At 38.1% G+C, this 26942-nt stretch overlaps 3 protein-coding genes across 3 annotated transcripts; 2 read left to right on the forward strand and 1 right to left on the reverse strand.

Annotated features, from left to right (window-relative positions):
* The first annotated feature begins 9186 nt into the window (after window positions 1-9186).
* Window positions 9187-12623, forward strand: LOC112797825 (uncharacterized). The gene is made up of 6 exons (XM_025840931.3): window positions 9187-9628; window positions 10175-10411; window positions 10848-10986; window positions 11159-11220; window positions 11544-11682; window positions 12116-12623. The coding sequence occupies exons 1-6, from the start codon at window positions 9369-9371 to the stop codon at window positions 12242-12244; spliced, it is 966 nt and encodes a 321-aa protein (XP_025696716.1). The 5' UTR covers window positions 9187-9368; the 3' UTR covers window positions 12245-12623.
* A 662-nt stretch (window positions 12624-13285) lies between these two features.
* On the forward strand, window positions 13286-15287 carry LOC112797826 (28 kDa ribonucleoprotein, chloroplastic). Its single transcript, XM_025840932.2, has 4 exons — window positions 13286-13846; window positions 14438-14539; window positions 14640-14945; window positions 15032-15287. The coding sequence occupies exons 1-4, from the start codon at window positions 13427-13429 to the stop codon at window positions 15086-15088; spliced, it is 885 nt and encodes a 294-aa protein (XP_025696717.1). The 5' UTR covers window positions 13286-13426; the 3' UTR covers window positions 15089-15287.
* Window positions 15288-18177: 2890 nt separating this feature from the next.
* On the reverse strand, window positions 18178-21263 carry LOC112797827 (receptor-like protein 6). Its single transcript, XM_025840933.3, has one exon. The coding sequence runs from the start codon at window positions 21094-21096 to the stop codon at window positions 18319-18321; it is 2778 nt and encodes a 925-aa protein (XP_025696718.1). The 5' UTR covers window positions 21097-21263; the 3' UTR covers window positions 18178-18318.
* Window positions 21264-26942: the final 5679 nt, after the last annotated feature.

Below are 26942 nucleotides of genomic sequence, written 5' to 3' on the forward strand. Positions count from 1 at the left end.
TTGGGTTCAAGTATTCAACTCGGGTGCGTAGTCGACTTGTTTGAAAGAACACGGATCTTGGGAACCGACGTGATTTTCGCGACTTTTGGTTTCTGACAGTTACGTCAATTCAAGCGTCGTGTCCGTTGAGGGATCGTTTAGGGATTAAGGGCCTTGGTAACGGTGCAATCTCATTAATGACTGCCTCGCTTTTCACCATTATGCCCCTTAGCCTTTCTTATAAATACTTTCCCTCTCTTTCCATTTTCCGTTTCTGCAATCTTTCAAACTTTTTCCTTATCTTGTTCGTATTGCATCCTTGCGTTCGAAGACTTCTGTTCTTCTCCAACCTCCATTTTCGGATAAAGGTCAGTTTTGCTTCTTCCATGTCATGCTTTATGTTTGCATGTTTTGTTTTGCGAGTAGATAGGTTGACCTGTAGATTCTAGTTTCGAATCTCTCTTCTTTAGTGGCCATATTTTTTGATTTTCTTTTTCTTTTCCCTTTTTGTAGGTTTTCTGCCACTTTCTTCTTTATATAAAAAATGGCTTCTGTAGACATTCTTTCTCAGTGGGTTGACGATACGGTCCTTGGGGAGGAACCGTTGGTTGACGCTGAGTTCATCACCCACCTCCGTACTCATCACAGGCTCTGTACTTCGGATGAGGACGAGCCCAAATATGAACTGACAATCCCGGGTCCTGAAGACCGGGTCTGTTTTGGGAGAGTTGATGAGGCGGCCCCTCACTTTTTCTTTATGTATGAATGCATGATCACCCGTTTGGGTGTTTTTCTTCCTTTTTCTGACTTCGAGATATCCGTTTTGCACCACTGTAAGGTTGCCCCTACTCAACTTCACCCCAATTCTTGGGGTTTTTTGAAGATTTATCAGTTTATAAGCCATGCTCTGGATTTTCCGACCTCCTTGAGGATTTTTTTCTTTCTCTTTCATATGACTAAGCCCTTCAGTGGGCTAAACAACAAACAACAATGGGTATCCTTCCGGGCCATTCAAGGTCGGAGGATTTTCACCCTTTTTGACGAATCTTTCCACGACTTTAAAAACTTCTTTTTCAAAGTTCAAGCCGTAGAGGGTCACCACCCCTTTTTCCTGGATGAGCATTCCTCCCCCCGCTTTCCTCTTTATTGGTTGCCGGCCTCCCCTTGCGAAAAGATTGGTCCAGATGATTTGGACGAGGTGGAGGCTGCAATTGTGGGGTTTTTCCGAGAAGCATGGGGGAGGGCCCCATATTTGGATACGAGGAAAATCCTTCAGGGGACGCCGACTTTTGTTCAATCTTGCATAGGTAGCACATGCATTTCTTATTGCCGAGTTGTTTTTTGCCGACTTGTATTTTACCGATTTGTAACTTGATTGTTTCTTTGTAGATATGGCAAAAAAGAATGCTCAGGAGGCCTACCAAAGGGTCCGGGAGGCCAAGGCGAAGTCCCGGGCTAGGTCCGGGGCGATCACCTCTCCTCCTCCTCCACCTCCTCCTCCTAAGAACGCTGGCACTCCTTCTCAACCCATTGTCATTTCTTCCTCGAGTTTGCCCCGACCACCCCCTTCTGCCCAAACTCTCTCCGAGCCCGAGAAGAAGAAGCGCAAGACTTCAGAGTCTGGCTCTTCTTCTTTTGATGGTGGGGTTAAGGCGGATGCTTTGGCATTCGTCCGAAAGAACATCTATCCTTTTATAAGTATGGATGATGTTTCTGTTCGGAACCACCTTACTGCCATGGCTGAGGAGAGTTTTAGGACAGCGGGTGTTTGTAGCAAACTTTTGGATATTTTTGATAAGGCTCCCCTCAGCTCTTTGGGGGCGTCCTCGAGGGTTGAGGAGCTAGAGGGGAGGCTTCTTATTTATGAAAAACATGAAAAAGAGTTGAAGGAGGAGAGGGATAGATTGAGGAAGGAGAGGGATCACCTTAAGGAGGAGGAGAGTAAGCTGCGGGCTCAATGCACCTTGGAGGCAAATTTGAGGAAAACGGCGCAAGACAGCTACCACAGTTTGTTTAAAGATATAGTGGAGGTGAGGAAGGATTTGTTGAACTCTCGGAATGCTTATACCGAGTTGGAGGACTCTATAGCTGAGGGCGCCGAGGAGTCTTGGAGAATTTTCCTGGAACAGGTCAGGGTTATAGCCCCCGACTTGGATCTTTCTCCATTACATCCTGACAAAGTGGTTATCGATGGCGCCATTGTTGATCCTCCTGCCCCCGAGGTCCTTTCCGAGTCCGACCTAAAGACTCGGGGGCAGAGGATTGTAGAGTCTCCTCCCCGTCCCCAAGATGCTCCGGGTTCTTCAATCCTTACTCCGACTTCCTCTTTGGCTCCTCCTCCCGGTCCTGGTGGTGTTCCTCCTGGTGGTGATTCCTCTGCTCCATCCCAGAAATGACTTTTTTATTTTTGTGGCTATATGGGGCCCGGCCTGTGGGTCCCCCCTTTTTTAAACTCTATTTATTTGTTGTGGTGGTTGTGAACAATTTTCTTCCGGCCTTTTAAGGCCGTAAACAAAATATTCTGTTTTGGTGCCCTTTTTGGATAAGGGTTTTAAACAAAATAAATGCCCCTTTTTTGAATAAGGGTTTTTTAATCGAAGTAGGTGCCCTTTTTTGGATAAGGGTTTAAGTTACTCTACGCGTGCACATGCTTTTTCTGTTTTGAGTATGTTTGATCTTTTCGGAAAAGCCCTTTGTTAGTTTGCATTGTTTTCTCGAGCCTTTTTCGTGCAAAGGCTTGTATGCAAACTTTAAACTTTTCAGGTTTTCATATCTCTTTTGTTATCCTTTGTACTCAACTTCGCTTTAGTGAGTTTCTGTGACTTAGGTTATTTTTGCGATGCGTTTTTCGTCTACTCGGAGCTCGGTTTCTTTTACTCGGAGCTCTTTCGAGTTTGCTTTACTCGGATTTCCTTTCGACTTAAGAATCGGATAGTTTCCGAGTTTGATACGATCAACTCCTATAACCTCTTTACACCGACTTGTACCTCGTCGTTTTATCCTGACGACCATGTTAGGTCGGTTCATGGGATTTTCACGCTTTGTCGAGCTTAAGTCGGCGCGTTTCGTAGAAAGACTTATAAAAATAAAGGAGGATATTTAAGAGAGACATAGCTATGAGAAAAGATCTTTATTAATTGGGAAGGTACCTTTTTGCTACTAAGGGTCTTGAAAGCATGTTTTCCCTTAGTCTCTACTATGATGCCTCGTTAAAAACCCCTCTCCAGAAAAAACCCTTTTTTGGGGAAAAAATCATGGAGCTGGGAAAAGAGTACATCAGGGAGTAGAGTTCGCTTCTAACTGTAGTACCTTTTCATATTACAAGCATGCCACGACCTTGGTAACTCAGTGCCATCCAGGTCGGTTACTTTATAATAACCTTTCCCTAACACTTCCTTGATTTTGTATGGCCCTTTCCAATTTGCGACGAGCTTTCCATCTCCTGACTTGTTGACTCCAATGTCGTTTCTGATTAGGACCAAGTCATTTACGGCGAATGTTCTTCGAATGACTTTCTTGTTGTATCTGGTAGTCATCCTTTGCTTTAATGCCGCTTCTCTTATCTGGGCGCTCTCTCGGACTTCGGGGAGCAAGTCGAGCTCCTCTTTGTGCCCCTGTACATTTCCGACTTCATCATGGAGAATTACCCTTGGGCTTTGCTCACTGATTTCTATAGGAATCATGGCTTCTACGCCGTATACTAGTCGGAAGGGTGTTTCTCCTGTGGCGGATTAGGGGGTTGTCCTATAAGCCCATAACACTTGAGGGAGCTCTTCAGCCCAAGCTCCCTTTGCTTCCTGTAGTCTCTTCTTCAAACCTGCCAGTATGATTTTGTTAGCCGCCTCGGCTTGCCCATTGGCTTGTGGGTGTTCTACCGAGGTGAATTGATGTTTGATTTTCATACTGGCTACCAGGCTTCTAAAGGTGGCGTCGGTGAATTGGGTTCCATTATCTGTGGTTATGGAATAAGGTATTCCATACCTTGTGATGATGTTTTTGTAGAGGAACCTGCGACTTCTCTGAGCGGTGATAGTGGCTAATGGTTCTGCTTCTATCCACTTTGTGAAGTAATCTATTCCCACGATTAAGTACTTAACTTGCCCTGGTGCTTGGGGAAAAGGACCTAACAGATCCATTCCCCATTTTGCGAAAGGCCAGGGGGAAGTTATGCTAATGAGCTCTTCTGGTGGAGCCACGTGGAAGTTTGCATGCATTTGGCATGGCTGACATTTTTTCACAAAGTCTGTGGCATCTTTCTGCAAGGTCGGCCAATAGAATCCTGCTCGGATCACTTTTCTGGCCAGCGACCTTGCTCCGAGATGGTTTCTGCAGATCCCACTGTGTACTTCCTCCAACACCTCGGCGGTTCTTGAGGTCGGTACGCACTTTAGCAATGGTGTTGATATCCCTCTTCTGTAAAGGACATTTCTCACCAATGTATAATGTTGTGCCTCCCTTCGGATCTTTTTGGCTTCCTTCTCCTCTTTGGGGAGGATGTCGAATTTCAGGTATTCGACTAAGGGATTCATCCATCCGAGGTTTAGGCCGACTACCTCAAGTACCTCTTGTTCCTCTTCTGCTTTTGATACCGAGGGCTTTTGGAGGGTTTCTTGAATCAGGCTTCTGTTGTTCCCTCCGGGTTTGGTACTTGCTAACTTGGATAGGGCGTCAGCTCTGCTATTTAGATCCCGAGTTATATGTTTGACCTCGGTTTCCGCAAAGTGCCCTAGGTGTTCCAAGGTTTTTTCCAAGTATTTCTTCATATTGGGGTCCTTTGCCTGATATTCCCCACTTATTTGGGACGTCACCACTTGTGAGTCGCTGTAGATTGTCACCTTTGTGGCGCCAACTTCTTCTGCTAACTTTAATCCTGCAATCAAGGCTTCATATTCTGCCTGATTGTTTGAAGCCGGAAATTCAAATTTTAAGGAGACCTCTATCTGGGTTCCTTTTTCATCTACCAATATTATGCCTGCGCCACTCCGTGTTTTGTTGGAGGATCCGTCTACATAGAGTTCCCACGTAGTCGGTTTTTCCTCTTGTTCACCTGCGTATTCTGCAATGAAGTCGGCGAGGCACTGGGCTTTAATTGCAGTCCGAGTTTCGTATCTCAAATCGAACTCGGAGAGCTCTATTGCCCATTGAACCATTCTCCCTGCAACATCCGTCTTTTGAAGGATTTGCTTCATGGGCTGGTTCGTTCGGACTTTTATTGTGTGAGCCTGGAAGTAAGGTCGTAGCCTTCTTGAGGCTATCACTAAGGAGTAAGCAAACTTCTCTAGTTTGTGGTACCTTAGCTCAGGACCTTGTAGAACCTTACTGGTGAAATAGACCGGGTGTTGCCCGACCTCGTCTTCTCTGATCAGGGCTGATGAGACAGCCCTGTTTGCGACGGATAGGTATAGGATGAGGTCTTTTCCCGGTACTGGTCGGGTTAGGATAGGAGGTTGGCTTAAGAATTTTTTGAACTCTTGGAACGCCTCCTCACATTCCGGAGTCCATTTAAACTGGCATCCCTTCCTTAACAGGGAGAATAATGGAAGGGATTTTAGTGCCGATCCTGCCAAGAATCTGGAGAGGGCTGCAAGTCGGCCATTGAGCTGTTGAACCTCTCTCAAACAAGTCGGACTTTTCATTTCTAGGATGGCTCTACATTTGTCGGGATTGGCTTCGATCCCTCTTTGTGTCAGCATGAACCCTAGAAATTTTCCTGCTTCTACTGCGAAGGCGCATTTTGCGGGATTTAGTCTCATCCCATGCAACCTTATAGTGTCGAAGACTTGTGAGAGGTCGGTTAAGAGGTCGACTTCTTGCTTAGTTTTTACTAACATGTCGTCGACGTATACCTCCATTAGGCTCCCTAGATGGGGGGAAAACACTTTGTTCATCAGCCTCTGGTACGTGGCTCCTGCATTCTTCAGACCGAATGGCATGACCACGTAGCAGTAGTTGGCTTTTGGTGTGATAAACGATGTTTTCTCCTGGTCAGGTTCATGCATCGGGATTTGGTTATATCCCGAGTAGGCGTCCATGAATGATAGGTATTGGTACCCTGAGCTGGAGTCCACCAGGGTATCAATACTCGGTAGAGGATAAGGGTCCTTAGGACATGCCTTATTCAGGTCGGTATAGTCGACGCACATTCTCCATTTGCCATTTTGTTTTTTGACTAACACTACATTGGCTAGCCATGTTGGGTATTTGACCTCTCTGATAAAGCCGGCCTCCAGGAGCGCCTGTACTTGCTCTTCTACTATGGATGCCCTCTCTGGGCCGAGCTTGCGTCTTCTTTGCTGTACAGGTCGGGATCCAGGGTAAACCGAGAGCCTATGGGACATGAGCTCGGGATCAATCCCGGGCATGTCGGAAGCCTTCCAGGCGAAGAGGTCGGAATTAGCTCTTAGGAGTTCACCCAACCTTTGTTTCAGGGTTTCCCCTAGGTTGGCTCCTATGTAAGTGTTTTTTCCTTCCTCCTCACCGACTTGTATCTCCTCGGTTTTTCCTCCCGGCTGAGGTCGTAGCTCTTCTCGGGTTCTTGCACCACCTAATTCTATGGTGTGGACTTCTTTGCCCTTCCCTCTCAGATTCAGGCTTTCGTTATAGCACTTCCTTGCCAATTTTTGATCTCCCCTCACCGTTGCTATTCCTCCTGGAGTCGGGAATTTCATGCAGAGGTGAGGAGTTGATACCACGGCTCCGAGTCGATTAAGGGTAGTTCTGCCAATTAAGGCATTGTAAGCTGACCCTTCGTCGATGACTATGAAGTCTATACTCAGAGTCCTTGATTTTTCCCCTTTTCCGAAAGTTGTGTGAAGGGGCAAAAATCCCAGCGGTTTTATTGGCGTATCCCCTAATCCATATAGGGTGTCGGGGTAGGCTCTCAATTCTTTCTCATCCAACCCTAATTTGTCGAAGGCGGGCTTGAAAAGGATGTCCGCCGAGCTTCCTTGATCTACTAGGGTTCTGTGGAGATGGGCATTGGCCAGGATCATGGTTATCACCACGGGATCATCGTGTCCGGGGATTACTCCTTGCCCATCTTCTTTTGTGAATGATATAGTGGGGAGGTCGGGTGTCTCATCCCCGACCTGGTAGACTCTTTTGAGATGTCTTTTGCGAGAAGATTTGGTGATTCCACCTCCCGCAAATCCTCCTGAGATCATGTGGATATGTCTTTCAGGAGTCTGTGGCGGTGGATCTCTTCTGTCCATATCGTCTCGCTTTCTTTTTCCATGGGTGTCCGACCTCTCCATGAGATATCTGTCAAGCCGACCTTCTCTAGCCAGCTTTTCTATCACATTTTTGAGGTCGTAACAGTCGTTGGTGGAGTGACCATATATTTTATGGTACTCGCAATATTCACCGCGGCTTCCCCCTTTTTTATTTTTAATAGGTCTTGGGGGTGGCAGCCTTTCAGTGTTGCAAATTTCTCTGTATACATCCACTATAGAAGTCTTTAGAGGAGTATAGGAGTGATATTTTCTGGGCCTTTCGAGACCGGGTTCTTCCTTCTTCCTGACTTCCCTTTCCCTCTCCCTAGAGGAGGAAGTAGGTCCAGGTCGTGAATTCGGGTCTCTTAGCTTTGCATTCTCTTCCATGTTGATGTACTTTTCAGCCCTTTCTTGTACATCACTTAGAGAAACGGGGTGTCTTTTAGATATGGACTGTGAGAAGGGGCCTTCTCTAAGTCCATTGACTAACCCCATTATTACTGCCTCTGTGGGCAGGTCTTGGATCTCTAAACATGCCTTATTGAACCTTTCCATATAGGCTCGTAAAGACTCTCCGACCTCCTGTTTTATTCCCAGGAGGCTCGGTGCATGTTTTACTTTATCTTTTTGAATTGAGAACCTCATCAAGAATTTCCTCGAGAGGTCTTCAAAACTAGTGATGGATCTCGGGGGGAGGCTATCGAACCACTTCATCGCTGCTTTTGATAAAGTGGTTGGGAAAGCCTTGCATCTCGTAGCGTCGGAGGTATCAGCTAGATACATCCGACTTTTGAAGTTGCTAAGATGATGCTTTGGATCCGTAGTTCCATCATAGAGGTCCATATCGGGGCTTTTGAAGTTCCTTGGAACTTTTGCCCTCATTATGTCCTCGTTGAAAGGATCTTCTCCGCCCGGGAGTTGGTCCTCTCCTTCATCGCGGGAGTTCTTGAGGGAGGATTCTAGCTGCAAGAGTTTTCTTTCTAACTCTTTCCGCCGTTCCATCTCCTCTTTAAGGTACCTTTCGGTTTCCTTTTGCCTCTCCCGCTCTTGTTCTAATTGTTCCAGGCGGCTATGAACCAATCCCATTAGTTCAGTTATGTGGGATGGTCCGCCCTTTTCGGACTCACGTCCATCTGAGGAGTTTACCTTCGGATTCTTCATTCCGGAGGTACCCTCTCGGTGCTGGTCGTTGTCTTGTTGTTGGGCTGCATCTTCATTGTCATTACCCATGTCCAGATTCTCTTGTTCGGAATCTGTTTCCACATGACCCTCTTCGTGGGATCTATCCGCCATCGTTGAGTGATCTCTCGGGTCCCCGGCAACGGCGCCAATGTTACGGTAGGTAACCGGAGATTAATACGACGAATGGCGTTTGGCGGCCCAAGCGTGTGATGGAGGAGAACTCCGGATATGTCCGCAACTCGGGAGGCTCCGTCCGACTTGTGCTCGCGTGGGAATGGGGGGTGGTACCTGCAAAGACACTCCGATGCCTAAGTTAGCAAGAGTGTAAGCAGGTCTTAGAGAGTATTGGACTTGGAGATACCTGAGGGGGTGTCAGTGTATTTATAGAGGAGAGCCAATAACCACCGTTGGTGTAGTGCCGTATCTTTAGGGTGGTAACCGTCCCTATTATCTTGGGGAGGTTAAGATACGGCTTTATGAGGCGGTTAGAGAGATTTTAGGGGCGGTTACTCATTTGAATGAGTGTTTATCTGCCAACTAATCTCGCATCCGACCTCTTCTGACCAAGTCGTGGTTGATACCGACTTCTTATATGAAGGCCGGTACTTAGCTAGGCTCTAATCCTTTAGATTAGGCCTTTTAGTTGGACCTGGGCCTTAGTATTGAGCCAGGGTATGAACAATTTTAAAGGCTTAAAATATTATAGGCCCAAATTAAAATATTTAAAAGGTGGTATAGTAGTTAGTTTATTAATCCCTCTGCCTGTCTGAGTAAATATTTTTTAAATTTATTAATTAACCATAAATTTTGAATTGATCCGCCGGATTAGTCATTTGTGCTGTCGAACCGAGAATAAAAAATATGAGAAACAAAAAAGTCCAAAAATGCTTTATCCTCACTCTAACCGAAGACTAGAACTGGAGTCTGGAACTGAGCAGCATCTCTGCAGAAACATAAACACAAACACGTTGTGTGCAGCCAAAAATCAAAACGCAAATGAGTGTTTGCAACTGCAAAACCCTTCTTCTGTGTTCCTCTCTCTCTTCCTTCAAATCCCAACACACCACTCTTTCTCTCTCTTCTTCCCTCACCCGAAGATGCTTCGCTTCACTCCAAACCGCTCCTTCCATTGCAGATGACACTGTCAAACAACTCCTAACCAACCACGATGGTGTCTCCAGGCTCATGAAGATGGAGCGCAAGCCACTCCTCTTCCAACCCCAACCTCACGCTCGCTGGTTCCCTTACGTCGATAGGTACCTACAAATGCAACTAATATCAAGACTTTGTTATTCAATTTGTTAGTTACAGTTAGTTATGCTGTAGTAGTGTAGTTAGTTAGAATCTGTTACGTGAATGAATAACAAGTTGTTTAGTGGATTAGTTACAAGTTATAAACAGATTTACCATTGATGCTATGCTGCCAGCAGTAGATTAGATTTGTTGTGCTCTCTATATATGAAGAATGAAGAAATTACAAGATACAATACCGTTTTAGTATAACACAAAATGTAGTAAAATAATTAACATATAACATAGAATACTGATCTCAGATCTTATATAAGTTATTGCAAAAGCTGTAGAATGTAGTCATATGGTTGATTAATATAGAAATTTTGCTTATCGAGCTATTAAGATTCCGGAGATTAGTGGACCATAATAATATAATTAGAAGTATCTAGCATCAGACTTATTTGCGACTAGTTTGAAGTATTTGTGCATCGTAGTTCTCTAGGATGGTTATGGAGTAGGAAGTTTCATTTACTTCCATTTGGCGAGTAATGCTTTTGAGTCTGTAACAGGTTCAGCTGTGAAAATGGTTATGTGATAAGCAGTGGTGAGATCATTGATGCTGTTAGTCCGGTGATGTCGGAAGAGAGGAGGGAGAGGTTCAAGAATGTGGTTCAGAACAGGAGCTACTCAGTTTGTTTGGTGGTGGAAGGGCTCTGCGACTTTGGGAATGTTTCCGCTGCATTTCGGTCTGCGGATGCACTTGGGGTGCAGTCTGTTCATGTGGTGTCTTGTGATGCCAACAAAAGGTGTTTGAGACTTATAAGAATGTGTTGAGGTGAAAAGGAAGAAAATGAGCTTGGTTTTTGTTTCTTGAATTTCACTATCATGCCTTGTTTTGAATTAATGCTGGTTTGAATTTTTTCATGATGGTTTTGTTATCCAAAAGAAAAAAAAGAAAAGAGCTCAGATCATTCCGTCCCTTTTACTTGATTTTAGTTATTGAGACTGTTGATATGAAATGAATTTGAACTTGTTTTTGTTATTTCATATAGTGGCATTGCCCTACTTTTGTTATTTGTGCAGTGACAGGTATATGAAAAGTAGAAAAAAAATTTCACTGGTTTCAGCCAGTTCTACATTGAACTTACAAAACAGTTTGAGATAAAGACAGACCATGAATCATTATAGATGAAGTCTCAATTTGAAATATCTTGCCTGCTTAAGCCTTTACACTTGTTTCAGGTATAGAGATAATCGTCATGTGAGCATGGGTGCAGAAAAGTGGTTGGACATTGAATTGTGGGACTCTACCACGGAGTGCTTTAAGATGTTAAAATCACGTGGTTATCGAATCGCCACAACCCATTTAGGAATGGATACGGTATTGCTCAACTCTTCCTTTTCTGTTACTTGTATATTTGTTTCACTTGCATTTTGTAAGTGCTATTTTTCGGGGGACTTTACACTATCATTTGGGTCTTATTACTTTACATTCTGAACCAAAATTGTTCAGGATCTTCAGATGATTCACTGACATTTCTTGCTATATATAGGTTTCTATATATGACATGGACTGGTCCTGCCCAACTGCAATTGTAGTTGGGAATGAGAATAGGTAATTTCCTTCCTTTTTTTCTCTTGTTTTTTTAACTGACAGATGCCTTGTTAATGGAGTTGGTTGTGTTCAATTTGATGCTCAGCGCTTTTATAGATATGCCATTGAACAAAAAAACTCCATAGTATTCTCTGAATGATGGAAAATCAACAAAAGATGCAACCATGAGTTTAATGTAGCTGTCATTTGTTCTAGATTACTAACTGAGTAATTAGGGAATCTCTGCTAATGTTCACACTGATTTTAAGTGTTAAATAGTTGTTTTCTTCCTTGTGGCCACATTTTGTGCATACTCAACATTAGCTATGTTCTTATCATTATAGGGGCATTAGCGAGGAGGCTTTGGAGTTGTCGGATTTGCATTGCAGTATTCCGATGAACGGAATGGTAGACTCTTTTAATGTTTCGGTTGCTGCCGGAATCCTCATGCACCATGCCGTGTGTGATAGAATATCACGAATGGTATGATTTTAGTTATGTACTTTGTGTCTTATGTGGCACAAAACAATGAACTAATTGATCTGACATGTGTTATCTTTCTTTCTACCTAGATATTTAGTAAACCATTATGATTGATCTTATATCCTTTCCTCCCTTTATCTATAGAACAAAGATCAGCAATAATTTTACCAATTGAATTGGAAACTGTTGTATACGGGAAAAAAAAAAGATGGAAACTGTTGTTTGGTGTTCTGCTCTTCAATTTTGATAATTAAACTTGCAATCTTAGATAATTTGGTTCAAATTTATCATAGAATTGTTACTCACATGACAGTAACTGAAGGATGGTTTTGGTAAATCATCTGTGATTGTGCATCATTAAGATTTGTTATGGTTTGCCAGATCACGGTTGAGTACGTGTAGCACAAATCTAAATCCTTCATGATACTCGCAGGGCCATCATGGTGATCTGACAGAAGAAGAAAGACAAATTCTACTTGCAGAGTTTTCACTGCGCCATAGCAACAGTGCAATAAGCATCGTTCAAGATTATGCAAAGCGCAAGGTGGCAACATCGACCTAAAAGAAAAGGCAAAATTCTTCTGATTTTCATGTTTTCCCACCGAGACAGGCACATCCATGAAGCTAAACTGATCCTTCCTGAATATGACTGATTCCCACAAACTAGAGTAACAGAAGCAAGAAATTGCATTAGCTGATGAAGCATGATGCACAAGGCTGATTGAATAACATTTTAACAACATGGATCTTCATCAAGGCTTCTGTATGAACTATAAAATCTGTGCTCAATGATGTGCTTAGGAATGAAATTATTGAATGAAACGTGCAAGTGCAACTAATTGTAATATCTTCAGTTTTGGGGCATTATTACTGAGTCTAAAATACAAACTTTGACAGTTAATTCATTTCCTCAACTAAATTGTTGTCTTTTGTAAGAAAAATCATCCAATTAGTCCACCATTACAGCATTTACTCGTTAAATGTTTGGTAAATATTTGTAATAATAAGAATCTTTTTAACTTATCTGAAGTTATATCTAAACGGTAATGCATTAAAATATGTAATATATATTTTTTTAGGATTTAACTAGTTAAAGACACTAGTTAAAGTGTGGAATGTAAAAATTTTGTATTGGAAGGTTAAAATTTTCAAAATGTTTATTGTAGAAATATTGAAAGTTAAATAAACATTTTAAAATAGATAATCTTAATTGGGTAATGTTATATGTATACCAAAGTTAGCCACCAGTATAAAATACATATTGGAATACAAATACATATTAAAAATAAATTAAATCATACATGTATTTATACACAAATACATTGGTAACTGATTTTAGTGACTGATTTTAGTGTACAAATAGTATTTTTTATTTTAATGAGTGTTTGAGAAGTGATAGAAAGCGAAGCAATCAGATAAAAAGAAAACTTAGATGATTACTTACTTTAATCTCTTTAAGATAATGAAATAGTTTAATTTATTACATTAGTGAAAGGTAGGGAAAAAAATATTCATGAGAGTAAAAAAGATGGAATTCTTACCCGTTTAACTGAGTCGGGTTTAACCCGAAATATACTTACTACACCCATAACACACCACAAGTACACATGATGATACATACACACATACATACATACATACATGTTACGACTTACGAGACATACATACATACATCATCATCACCTTAGCTTCCCTGAGACAGACACTCACCACCTTAAAGCGTTAGTCTTTTGGGGAAAAGAAAATGGCAGCCAGCACTACTTTCTCTCTCTGTTTTGCTGCTGCGTCTTCTTCTTCTTCTTGTAATCATAATTCTAATTCTTTAACGCAATTGAATCAGAAACCGAGGCCTTTGGGAATAGCGAATCGTTTCGTTTCGTCTTCGGTGGCTGCGCCTTTGTCTTCTCTGTGCTTCGGTGCTTCTGCTTCTGTATTCAGCTCCAAAGCTAGGATTTTCACGGCGTTAGCAGCGGTCGTCGATGAAGAGACGGCGGTTGCGGAACGGGAGCGTGGTTTGGCGGAAAATGATGGCGGTTCCGACGAGGAAGAGCAGTGGAAGATGCCGAGAGCGACGGAGGTTTACGTCTGCAACCTTCCAAGGAGCTGTGACACCGAACAGCTACGTCAGATGTTCGAGCCTCACGGAACTATTCTATCCGCTGAGGTACCTTCATTGCTCAATTATTATTCATGTATTGTTTAATTTTCTTGTTCAACATTCTTTAATCCTAATTGAACTTTACTGTGCTGTCATGGAAGCGAAACCCTTTGATAATTGTTTCTCTGATTTATGCACATGCTTTCTCACTATCAAGTTAACTAGTAAAATATCTGGAAATGTTGTCCTGAAAGCCCAAAACTTTTATTTTACTATATATTTGTGTGTGTTTGAAGAATTTCATAGCTTCTTCACTTTACTTGTTTCCAATCCATCATGAAATTAGCTACGTCCCTGTATACAAATTGTATGTAAAGCGTTGATTATGCTGCACAGAGCCACAGATATAAATACGAGTATTGAATACCACAAAATATGATACGTGAATGAGTATAAAGCAATGTAGATTAAGTATAAGGTCACTTTCTCATATATAAAGCTATTGTTTAAACTTCTACAAAACATTTATAAGCAGCAGTATTTGATATCTATATGTGAGCAAAATTGAAGTATTTGTGCATAATAGGATTTTATCATTCATTGTATGTCCAAAAGTGGCACTATGCCTTGTTCTCTTAGTTAATCAGTCTGCTGCAGGTTTGCCGGAATGCTGATACTGGTGAGAGTAGAGGATGTGCTTATGTGACATTGTCATCTGTTGCCTCAGCAAGAAATGCAGTCACTGCCTTGGATGGATCGGTTAGTTTGAAACTGCCTTCACAGTCTATTTCATTTTCATCATTGTGCCATGCCTATAACATCTGAAGTCTTGTTTCTCATTCATTTTGGGCTACTCAAGGATGTTGGTGGACGGGAGATGCGGGTTAGATTCTCAGTTGAGATGAATCCCCAGAGGAGGAACCTTGAGACTGCGAATGCTTCACCAAAGAGAGTTGTATACTATGAAGCTCCTCATAAGTTGTACGTTGGGAATCTTGCTAGGGCAGTTAGACCTGAAGAGTTGAGACATCTTTTTAGCAAATTTGGCAATGTGGCTAGTGTAAGATTGTTGAAAGATCAGAAACAAGGGCGAACCCGAGTTTATGCATTTCTCTCTTTCCTATCGGAGAAAGAACGTGATGCTGCATTGACCCTGAATGGAACGGTAGGATATAGTTCTATCAACTTCTCAATATTTTGTTTCCGATTTCACTTATTTGTATTGCCTATAATGTATGGTGTTTCTTGCAGGAACTTTGTGGTCGTACGTTGGTGGTTAGAGTGGGTATAGACAAGGGTGAAGCTTAACAGGAGGATCAGAATCTGCATAGAGATGGTTGCAATTTATCTGTTTATCGGTAACTATAATTACTTTTCTGTTTTCTTTGCACAATGTATTGAATCATTTTTTCCCCCTCTATAACTATTACATATAAAGTTTATGAATGGGTGATGTATTGAAAAAAGTTTTATGGCATGAGGTAACAGAACATCCCATTTAGATGTATGCTCTTTGCAAAATCGTCAAGTTTACTAATACTCCTTAGATGTTGAACACAACAAGATTGGATTTTATGCTAAAATTTGGTTTGATGATTACTTGAACAGATCAAGAAAAAAGATAGCACACACCCCCTTGGTCTATATATTAGTTTAAGCCGATACATGTTGATAGGGTGACTTTAAAGCAGCTTTTTTCTTTTTTAATTTTGTTTGGGATTTCCTTCCTTTACTGCTTGATTTTTGTTTCCAATCTGAATAAAGTTTTTTTTTTCTCCCTTCTTTCTTTTTCCTTCTACAATGTGTAATAACTATATTATCTCTATCTGAAATAATGAATCGTGCAGAGTACTACCCAAAATAAATAAATAAAAATTGAATAGTGCAGAGTAATAATGATTTACGTACTTTAGAAACATCTAAAAACTTTTCATCTCACACTTGCTAAACACAATTGTATTAACTAAAAAAGACACAAGAGTAACTTGAAAGTATAACAACAACAACAACAACAACAACAAAGCCTTGTCCCACTAAGTGGGGTCGGCTACATGAATCAAGCGACGCCATTGTGCTCTGTCATGTATCATGTCTACAGAAAGACCGTTTACATGTAGATCTCGTTTGACCACCTCATGGATAGTCTTCTTAGGTCTTCCTCTGCCTTTCGCCCTTTGTCCATCTTCCATCTCATCCACCCTCCTGACTGGATGTTCTATCGGTCTTCTTCTCACATGTCCAAACCACCTGAGACGCGATTCAACCATCTTTTCCACAATGGGTGCTACTCCAACTCTCTCCTGTATATCTTCATTCCTTATTTTATCCAATCGCGTATGACCACTCATCCATCTAAACATCTTCATCTCTGCCACACTCAGCTTATGTTCGTGCTCCCCTTTAGCCGCCCAACACTCCGTACCATACAGCATAGCCGGTCTTATAGCGGTGCGATAGAATTTACCTTTAAGTTTTAAAGGCACTTTTTTATCGCATATAAAACCAGATGCACTCCGCCATTTTGACCAACCTGTTTGGATCCTATGATTTACATCCTGTTCAATCTCTCCATTATTCAGTATGATGCACCCAAGATACTTAGAACTTTTAACTTTTTCTAGGATGTTTTCTCTAATCTTCACTTCTATATTTGGATTTTCCCTTCTCAGACTGAACTTACATTCCATATATTCCGTCTTGTTACGGCTTATGCGCAGACCATACACTTCTAAAGCTTCTCTCCATAACTCCAACTTCTTATTTAGGTCTTCCTTTGACTCTTCCATAAGGACGATATCATCGGCAAAAAGCATGCACCATGGCACAGGCTCTTGGATGTGCTCTGTGAGTACTTCCAGGACTAATGTGAAAAGGTATGGACTTAAGGATGATCTCTGGTATAATCCTATACCAATAGGGAATTCTTCCGTCACACCACCTTGAGTCTTCACACTAGTTGTGGCCCTATCATACATGTCTTTAATTGTCCGAATATATGCGATCCTTACTCTCCTCTTTTCTAAAACCTTCCATAAGACCTCCCTTAGTACTCTATCATACGCTTTTTCCAAATCAATAAACACCATATGTAGGTCCCTTTTACTACTACGATACCTCTCCATCATTCTTCTTAATAGGTATATCGCTTCAGTGGTAGATCTTTTTAGCATAAATCCAAATTGATTCTCTGTTACTTGTGTCTCTTTTCTCAACATCCGTTATATCACTCTTTCCCATAACTTCATAGTATGACTCATAAGGTTAATCCCTCTATAATTTTCGCAACTTTGTATATCCCCTTTATTCTTGTAGATAGGTACCAATGTGCTCTTTCTCCACTCATCAGGCATCTTCTTTGACCTTAAAATCTCATTAAAAAGCTTGGTTAACCAGTTGATGCCTTTTTCTTCAAGACCTTTCCAAACCTCAATCGGGATATTATCAAGTCCTACTGTCTTGCCATTTTTCATCTGCTTTAAAGCCTCTTTTACCTCGAAGTCTCAAATCCTTCGATAGTAGTCAAAGTTTTGATCTTCTTCCCTTGTGCATAATCGACCAAGGCTCGGAAAAGTCTTCTGTCCCTCATTAAATAACTCGTAGAAGTAACTCTTCCACCTTTCATTAATCTTCTCCTCTTGAGCCAACACCTCTCCATCCTTATCCTTTATGCACTTAACTTGATTCAAATCTCTCGTTCTTCTTTTCCGACTCTTTGCGATTCTATATATACCTTTTTCTCCTTCTTTCGTGCCCAAAGACTGGTAGAGACCCTCATATGCTCTTGTTTTTGTTTCACTTACAGCCACTTTTGTCTCTTTCTTAGCCGCCTTATATTTTTTCCAATTATCTGTATTGCGGCATAAAGACCACTCTTTAAAGCATTCCCTTTTTATCTTTATCTTTTCTTGTATACTCGCATTCCACCACCAAGACTCCTTGTCTCTTGGTCCTATTCCTTTAGATTCACCAAAACTTTCTTTTGCTGTTTTTCTAATAACTTCTGCCATCTCCCTCCACATCTCTTCCGCGCTTCCGTTCCCATCCCACTTTGCCTCTTCTCCTACCCGTCTTAGGAAGTTTCTTTGTTCCTCACCTTTCATCCGCCACCACCTCGTCCTTGGGTTCTTCGTATAATGTCTTTTCCTCAACTTTTGCTCAACGCAAAAATCCATGACGAGCACCCTATGTTGTGTTGTCAAACTCTCTCCCGGAATAATTTTACAGTTAATGCAAAATTTCCGGTCGACTCTCCTCAACAAGAAGAAGTCGATTTGAGAGCTTGTCATGCCACTCTTATAGGTTATAAAATGTTCGTCTCTCTTTTTAAAACATGTATTTGCGATGAGAAGATCAAAGGTTGAAGAAAAGTCCAAAATAGTAACTTGAAAGTATAAACGTAAAGGAAATTGAGTTCATACTCTTATTAACTATAAGCTCTAGTTTCTAGATTTTAGACAACAAACAGTACTCTTCATCCATCCAACTATGCCTGCACTAACACCAATGCATGGTAGGAATTCCTGTTTCTTGATTTTGACTCAAAACACCCTCTTCAAGCACATAAATATGTCTTGGTTGAAAGCACTTCCCAATGCTAGCCCAGCAACAAGTCCACCACCATAGCCAATCAAAATTATTTTCCAGTTGAAGAAAGATTCTGATTCGGAGTCTTGATCACCATCAAATGTAACTGGTGGAGGCTTAGCATGATCACATTTTCTGGACACCTGCATCCCACAAAGGCCTCGGTTTCCCATGAACGAATTGTTTTCAAATGTGTTGAATTGCTTACTTTCTGGTATTGGACCTGAGAGATTGTTGAAGGACACGTTAAAGAACTCCAGAAATGTGAGTTCTGTTAACTGTTGAGGAATTTGTCCTGAGAGGCGATTGCGAGAAAGATCCAATGCTTCAAGATTAGAAAGCTTTCCAAAGGATGATGGAATGTTGCCAGAAAGCATGTTATTTGACAAGTTGAGCAAAACAAGACGTGTCAAATCCCCCATGACATTTGGAATTTCTCCAAAGAGTTTGTTGCTTGAAAGATCAATGGCTATCATAAAATAGAAGTCCTGTTGAAGCTCCTGATAATCCATAACAACCCCTTTGTTAGACATTGTGAATGAATAGGAAATGTCTCTAAACCAATACTGATTTGGAAATTGAATAGTGCTGTCCTCATATTGTAGTTGACTTATGTTGGAAGCTGTCATGGATTTCCAATTCTTAATTATTTCTGGAGCCAGATTTCCAGAGAATTCATTGTGAGAAAGATCAATGATATGAAGCTTGGGAAATGTGCATCTTGTCGGGCACATTATAGCTCCATGAAATTCATTAGATCGTAAAGCAATAACTTTCAACTCTGGAAGAGTGCTCAGCCAATAAGGAAAGCAATCATTGATTCGGTTATGGCTCACATCGAGAAATTCTAGCCTTTTACAATTGACCAAAGCTCTTGGTAGCTTACCTTTCAAGGTATTATTGCTGAAATCAATCATCTTCAGGTTACTCCCAGCCATATATGTTTGAGGAATGGGGCCAACCAATTTGTTTCCTTGGAGCATCAAAGCTTGAAGAGATTGGCTAAAGCTTCCCAAGCATGAAGGAATCACACCACTTAAGTTATTATAGGAAAAATCAAGAATCACAAGTGATTTCAAATTGCAAATCAATGGGGATATTCTTCCTGTCAATGAATTGCCAGAAGCAAACAAACTCTGGAGATTTCTTTTTCTCCACATCCAACTGGGTATTGATTTTATATCATTCTTTTCCACATCAACACTTCCCAACTGATCCAGTTCTTGAATAAAAGGGGGGAACTCCACCAAATTGCATGAAGCTAAGGATAAAGCTTCTAATGGAGGAAGGGTTACATTCTTAGAACCTTTTCCAGGGAACAGAGTGAGTTTGTTGAATGACAACCCAAGATAAGTAAGCATTTTGAGCTTCAAAAACATATCAAGGTCTAACTCTCCTTCCAACACATTGTTGTCTAAAGAAAGAAATGTAAGATTCTCTAGTGTAAAAAGAGAGTGGGGAATTTCACCTCGAAGGTTGTTTTGTTGAAGATTGAGTTCATGTAAACCAGTTAGGTTCATTATCCAAGATGGAAGTTCCCCGCTTAAATTGCATGAAATCAAATATAACTCCTGAAGTGGAGGAATGGTTACATTGGAATAAGAACCTTTTTTATTGAGTAAGGTCAATTTGTTGAGAGACAAATCAAGACTAGTAAGCCTTTTCAACTTCAGAAACATGTCAAGTTCTATCTGTCCTTGAAATAAATTGAAGCTTAAAGAAAGAATTTCAAGATCGGCTAGTCTAAAAAGAGAGTGAGGAATTTGGCCTTGAAGATTATTATAGTCAAGGTCTAAGTATGCCAAATTGGTTAGGTTCATTATCCAAGAGGGAATTTCGCCATGCAAATTACATGATCTCAATCCCAATGCTTGAATTGGAGGAAGAGTTTCATTGGACAAACTTATCCCTGGGAGCAAAGATAATTTGTTTCCGGATAAGCCAAGAACGTTTAGCTTTTTTAGCTTGAAAAACTTGTGGATTGCGAATTCACCATGTAGCTCACATCCTAAAAGCTCAAGTTTTCGCAAAGATGTAAGATTTGTGAGCATATCAGGTATAGAAGATGAAATGGTCACAAAATTAAGACGGAGAACTTCAAGACTAGTTGCATTTTGAATCAAGCTTTTTAGAGTGGATATCTTGAGTTGCAACTTGTTGATTGGAGTTGGAGGAATATACTCAAAATAACTACGCAAATCAAGAATCAACAGGTTGCGCAAATGCGAAACTTGAGGTGGGACTTCACCAAAGAATGTGTTTTCACCGGGTTGTGCAAGATTTAGATATGTTAGTTGCGAAAACTCACCTATCCTTGATGGAATCTGAGAGTGATTGAAATCATTGTCAGAAAGATCAAGATGTTGAAGGTGCACAAGTGAAAAAAGACTACTATTGGCATCCAAGGAACCATAGAGTTGGCTGCTGCTAAGATCAATGGCAATTACATGACCTGTCAGCTCGTCGCATTCGATGCCATGCCACGAGCAGCAATCTGTGGTTGGAATCCAAGAAGTTGTTTTGGGATGACTCAGAGGATTGTAAGAAGCATACTCAGTAATCACAAAGCTTTGCTTAAATTGCAACAAGGTACGGCTTTCATCTTCATGACATGCATGATGATGATGAAGGGAAGGTGAACAATTTGCAATAATGGTCAATGAGAAGAGCGAATAAAGAAGAAGAGGAAGAAATTTTGTTGACAAAGCAAGAGACAACAAGAACAACCCCATTTTTATATATTTGTTTAAAGGTTTTTCACGGAAAATATGGCACACACACCAGTGTTTATACTAAAGGACTTGGCTATATAAGAAGAAATAATATTGGTATATGAGTATTTATACTCTAAAATATGGAAATATTATTTCTTCGTGCATCTTGGGCAAGAAAAATTAACTTTCTTATCCCTTACGGTGGGTTGTGCGAATATTTCAAACTATGGGAAGCAAACAGAATAGAATTTTGAAGTCGAAGTTGACATATCGTGCATTTTGGGCAAAAACTAGTGACATTTATCTCCACTAATTTTATGTCAATTTTCTGATCTGTACATAATCAGTTTTTATGGTGTTGGTGCACTTAATTAAATTTGCGTTGTAAGTTCAAGTCAATAAGCTCAAGTCTTCTCTAAGTTTGTAGTCAACACGAATAGACGTTCATACAAGTTCTCTCAACAAATTGGAGAAAATATTATATTTGTAATTCTAACAGCTTAGCTTAGTGCTGATAGTAATAGTATAATATTTTTAAAGTTGTTGCTATAAGTGTCTTAAAAATATATTTAATAAGAAATATAAAACAAATATTTATTTTTTGAATTTTTTATATATTCAATGAATTGAAAAAAATCAAATGTTTTATCATCTATTCTCTTTAAATAATCTTCCTTCTTGCTGCCTACGATATTCTTTAATCAAATTTAGGGGGGTGACAACGAAATCCGTAGGGACAGATTTTTGACCCTCTCTCCTATAAATATATAATAGTTCATATAGAATTTGTCCTTTTTCTAGTCGCAGGTAGTAAAAACTAAAAACCTATATCATCAGTGGCGGAACCAGAAATTTCATAAAAGGGGGCCAATTAAATATAAAATATAATAAAAAATTAACAAAATATGATTTGTAGTATATATATCAAAAAAGTAATTATATTATATAAAAATCAATGTTCAACTACATACTTTAAGATTTTGATATTTTTAAACTTGCTCGACGATACTTCATGGAACTAAAATTATCAATTATCATCTCTGAAGTAAATTTTAAAGCAATTTCCTTTTCAATATATACAATCATACAATCTGCTAAAAATTCATCTTCCATCTTGTTTTGAAGCCTTGTTTTAATAATCTTCATAGCTGAAAAAGCCTGTTCAGTTGTTGCTATTGTCACAGGAAGAGTCAAAACAAGACGAATTAATCTATCAATTAAAGGATATATATTTGATTTTCCTGTCTCTGTCAATTTTTGACACAATTCAGCAAGAGTAGACAAATTCTGAAAATCTGGAGTTTTAACCACATCAAGTTCATAATGTTGTAACTCATAATCCAATTGAATCTTTTCTTGCTCAGAAAAATCTAAAGAATAGAAATTCTTTGCAAGATTGCATATATTGCAAACACTGAATAACTTGAAAGCATCTTTAGGATCTAAAGATGTACTCAATATGAGGAGCTCGGTTGCTTGCTCACTAAATCTACTATTTAGCTCTTTCAATTGAAAATCAATCACGCTAGTAAAAATGTCAACACGATAGTGGTGTTCAACAGTGACAACATCCTTTTTACGACGAGACCGAATTATGTCACTAAAAGAAGCACCCATATCAGGTATCTGAATAGCATGATCATTGCAGAAAGAACTAACTTTCTCCAAAAGTGCTCCCTAACTACTATCTCTTAACTGTTGAATCAATGACTTTGTACTAGAAACCAGATGCATAGCATTCATAATGTCTTGAGATTTTTGTTGCAATGTTTGACAAAGTTTATCAGTGATTCTCATGATTTCTTTCATCATATGCAAAATGAAAATAAAATCAAATGATAATAAAGATTTAAGAGTATAAGTAGCATCACCACGTTGAGAATATGTAGATCTATTAGTAGCCAAATCTTCCAGAACTGAAGTTGTTGCTCCAAACATACGTAAAAGGCTACAAATTGAGTTGAAGTGAGAACTCCACCTAGTATCTCCTGATCTTTTTAATGTGCCAATTTGATTTGCTCCCATTCCTGTTTCAATTTGATTAGTTGCAACTAGTAGATTTAGTGAGCAAGCAACCGAGCTCCTCATATTGAGTACATCTTTAGATCCTAAAGATGCTTTCAAGTTATTCAGTGTTTGCAATATATGCAATCTTGCAAAGAATTTCTATTCTTTAGATTTTTCTGAGCAAGAAAAGATTCAATTGGATTATGAGTTACAACATTATGAACTTGATGTGGTTAAAACTCCAGATTTTCAGAATTTGTCTACTCTTGCTGAATTGTGTCAAAAATTGACAGAGACATGAAAATCAAATATATATCCTTTAATTGATAGATTAATTCGTCTTGTTTTGACTCTTCCTGTGACAACAGCAACAACTGAACGGGCCTTTTCAGCTATGAAGATTATTAAAACAAGGCTTTGAACAAGATGGAAGATGAATTTTTAGCAGATTGTATGATTGTATATATTGAAAAGGAAATTGCTTCAAAATTCACTTCAGATATGATAATTGATGATTTTAGTTCCATGAAGTATCGTCGAGCAAGTTTAAGAATATCAAAATCTTAAAGTATATAGTTGAACATTGACTTTTATATAATATAATTACTTTTTTGATATATATGCTACAAATCATATTTTGTTAATTTTTTGTTATATTTTATATTTAATTAGCCCCCTCTTATGAAATTTCTGGTTCCGCCACTGTTTTGAACATTACTCAAAGAATCTGAAGCTGAATTTTGTTCATCATATATTCTCTCTTTTCTCTTGAAAAATGAGTGAATTGTTTTCATCTTTGACATTTTTAACTTAACTTGAACTATCTAACAAAAAAAAATAAAAATAATTGCATATATATTATTTTCTTTAAAAAAAATATTAAACCTATTGAGCAATAACAAATAATTTTAAAAACACAAATATATAATAACCAAAAATAAAGTTATTGATTTACCTGATTATTTTTTTGTTCCAAGTCTCACCCAAAAATAATTCTATTGAGTTTTGCCCTCACTTCAATCTTTGAACATTGTCCATTATAAAAAAAAATTAATTATTTTAAATAAATAATATAAATAATACTTGACATTGTTATTAACTTAAAAAAAATTGAAATATACCTCTTTGAATCTTTGTTGTGCATTTAATGGTTAATATTTTGCTGTTCACTTCTCTTAAATGGTTTTTCTTCATATGTCTTGTTTTGGTATGGAAAGAAAATTAGAATGAGAAGAGTAGAAGACCAAAAGCTTGGAAACCACTAAAAGAGAGAGAAAAGTGACGCTAATGCCTCTGATGGTTTGAAACAAATATTTGAAAAATGTACTAGTATTACTTTAATTAATAGTATAGGCTTGGACTAGTATAATAGAACTATTTTTATTAATTATTAGAATGAACTATTTGTTAACAAGAGCAATAATAATTCAAATATCATAGTGCAATTTTTAATTATTTTAATTTATAAAATTTTGTAACTTATATTTTTTTAATATTATATATAAAAATAAATTTAATATTATTAATTATTACTATTTACTATTTTTTTTTAAATTTTGGGGATCATGGCCACCTTAGACCCCGTAGATCCGCCACTGTATATCATAATCCGCTTTTACTAATTATAATTATATACATAATATAAGAAAAAGTATTGAGAACTAAGTTTAAGTTAGCTAACATTAGTTAATTTTATGATTCAGGTTTATCATTAGTATTTAGGGTTAAAATTTTATGATTTAAAGTCTATAATTTAAGATAAACAAAATAATTTTAAAAAAATTAATTGATATTAGCTGAAAAAAATTAATTTTCTAATATTCTTAGAAAATTACATGGAAAAAGACACTAAAAAAGCACTCCCAAAGCAAAAACATGAATAATATTTTATTGATAGCACTAAGTCACGTAGAAATAAAATATACAAAACTAAGCTTCACACTCATATAATATCCAATTCAGAAAATATATAGAAGAATAAAGTATCCATTTTGTCCCCAATGTTTGGGGTAAGTTTTAAAGTTGTCTCTAATATTTCAATTGTCCTATTTAAGTCTCTAACATTTTAAATTTGGCTCAATCTTATCCTGCCGTTAGGGATCCATTAACAGAATTGACGGTGGGACAAAATTGAGACGATTTTGAAACGTTAGGAACTTAAATAGAACGAAAACATTGGGGACAAAAATGATATATAGAAATAAATTTTAATTTTATCCTTTAATAATATCAATTTTTTACTGTATATAATATTCAATTATTTTTTAATCACATCTAAGTAAATTACACTTAATCACACTACTGTCATTCTAAATAATTTTTTTATATTTTTATATTAACTTATAACTTTAAGTGTAAAATTTATCGGGAATGGATCCTCTCAATTTTTTATTAACAATTGAGGGAATAAAGTGTGATCTCATACAATTAATTTTATAAGTATAACAAAAAATAAATATAAAAGAGAGAACAATAAAATATTAGAGATCACACTTTACACTCTCAATTTTTTTTAACAATAAAAAAATCCATTCCCACATCTAATCACTATTTTATTTGATTGTATACTCACAAAAAGTAAATGAGGACAGGAAATTCGACAAAGACATTCAAACCAAAGATATATAACTTGTCAAGTGTGGCCCAAATGCTTCTACTCACTCAACGTAGTCTATACTCATATGACTCATGACTTGAACTATTGACTTAACAACTCAACTTATTATGTTCATCACACTATTGAATTATTTATTCTTAATTTTTAAAAAAGTATTTATTATGAATAAAAAATTAATAATACTATGTGAAGATAAGAATTTCGCTGGCATACAACTCCAACTTCAAATTCGAGTGGCTTAATTTAATTGCTTAAATTAAAGAAATCCACGGATGGAATAAAATGTCAAAACAGAAAAAGCATGTGATTTTAAAATAAAAGAAGAACAACCCCATTTTTATACATTTGTTTAAAGGTTTTTCATGGAAAGTATGCCACACACCAAACCGTTTTATACTAAAGGACTCGAAGGCGATAACTTAAATATATAAGAAGAAATTAAGAGAATGTAAGTCTTTTTTGTTACACATCTGATCACCCTTTTATTTGTATGTATTATGTAGATCTACCATGTTACTATAGCAAATTAGCTGTTGGAATGCACTTGTATCATGGTAACTCTAGGAAAAATTTTATTAGAATTTGCTATTACATTGAAATATTTATATGATTTTATAGTTTATTTATTATTTTTATTTATAATATTTAAAAATAAACAAAAATAATAGAATAAATGATTATAAATATTTTTAAAATATCATTTATATTTATGCTCTAAAATAATAAATATTGTTTTTTCGTGCATTTTGGGCAAGAAAAATTGGCTTCCTTATCCCTTATATTGGGTTATGCGAATATTTCAGCATATAAATGAGAGAATTTTGTAGTTGAAGTTGACACTGTTTGTTCATTTTGGACAAAAACTAATGACATTATCTCCACTTTGTGTCAATTTTCTCCTGTACATGGTCAATTTTTATGGTGCTGGTGCACTTAATTAAATTTGGATTGGAAGTTCAAGTCCATAAGCTCAAGTCTTCTCTAATTCCGTAGTCAACACGAATTCATGTTCATATAAGTTCTATCAACAATTTGGACTAATAACTAGTAAGTGCCTTAAAAATATTACTTAAAGATATTACAGAAAAATAAAGAAAATATAAGACAAATATTAATTTTTTTAAATTCTTTTTATACATTCAATGCATTAAAAATTAAATATTTTTTTGTTTATTCTCTTTAAACAATATTCTTATTCTTTAATCAAATCCTATTTAAAGTATTTTTCTCTCGATAAATT

Source organism: Arachis hypogaea, chromosome 4 (genome assembly GCF_003086295.3).
Source record: "Arachis hypogaea cultivar Tifrunner chromosome 4, arahy.Tifrunner.gnm2.J5K5, whole genome shotgun sequence".
Classification (NCBI taxonomy): Eukaryota; Viridiplantae; Streptophyta; class Magnoliopsida; order Fabales; family Fabaceae; genus Arachis; species Arachis hypogaea.

Excerpts from the sequence above, each read along its gene's own strand:
- LOC112797825 (XM_025840931.3), top strand. The coding sequence starts at position 9,369 with ATGAGTGTTTGCAACTGCAAAACCCTTCTTCTGTGTTCCTCTCTCTCT. Across the intron at positions 10,987-11,158 it reads CCCATTTAGGAATGGATACG|GTTTCTATATATGACATGGA; the intron begins GTATTGCTCAAC and ends TGCTATATATAG. Across the intron at positions 11,683-12,115 it reads GTGATAGAATATCACGAATG|GGCCATCATGGTGATCTGAC; the intron begins GTATGATTTTAG and ends TGATACTCGCAG.
- LOC112797826 (XM_025840932.2), top strand. The coding sequence starts at position 13,427 with ATGGCAGCCAGCACTACTTTCTCTCTCTGTTTTGCTGCTGCGTCTTCT. Across the intron at positions 13,847-14,437 it reads GAACTATTCTATCCGCTGAG|GTTTGCCGGAATGCTGATAC; the intron begins GTACCTTCATTG and ends AGTCTGCTGCAG. Across the intron at positions 14,946-15,031 it reads CATTGACCCTGAATGGAACG|GAACTTTGTGGTCGTACGTT; the intron begins GTAGGATATAGT and ends TGTTTCTTGCAG.
- LOC112797827 (XM_025840933.3), bottom strand. The coding sequence starts at position 21,096 with ATGGGGTTGTTCTTGTTGTCTCTTGCTTTGTCAACAAAATTTCTTCCT.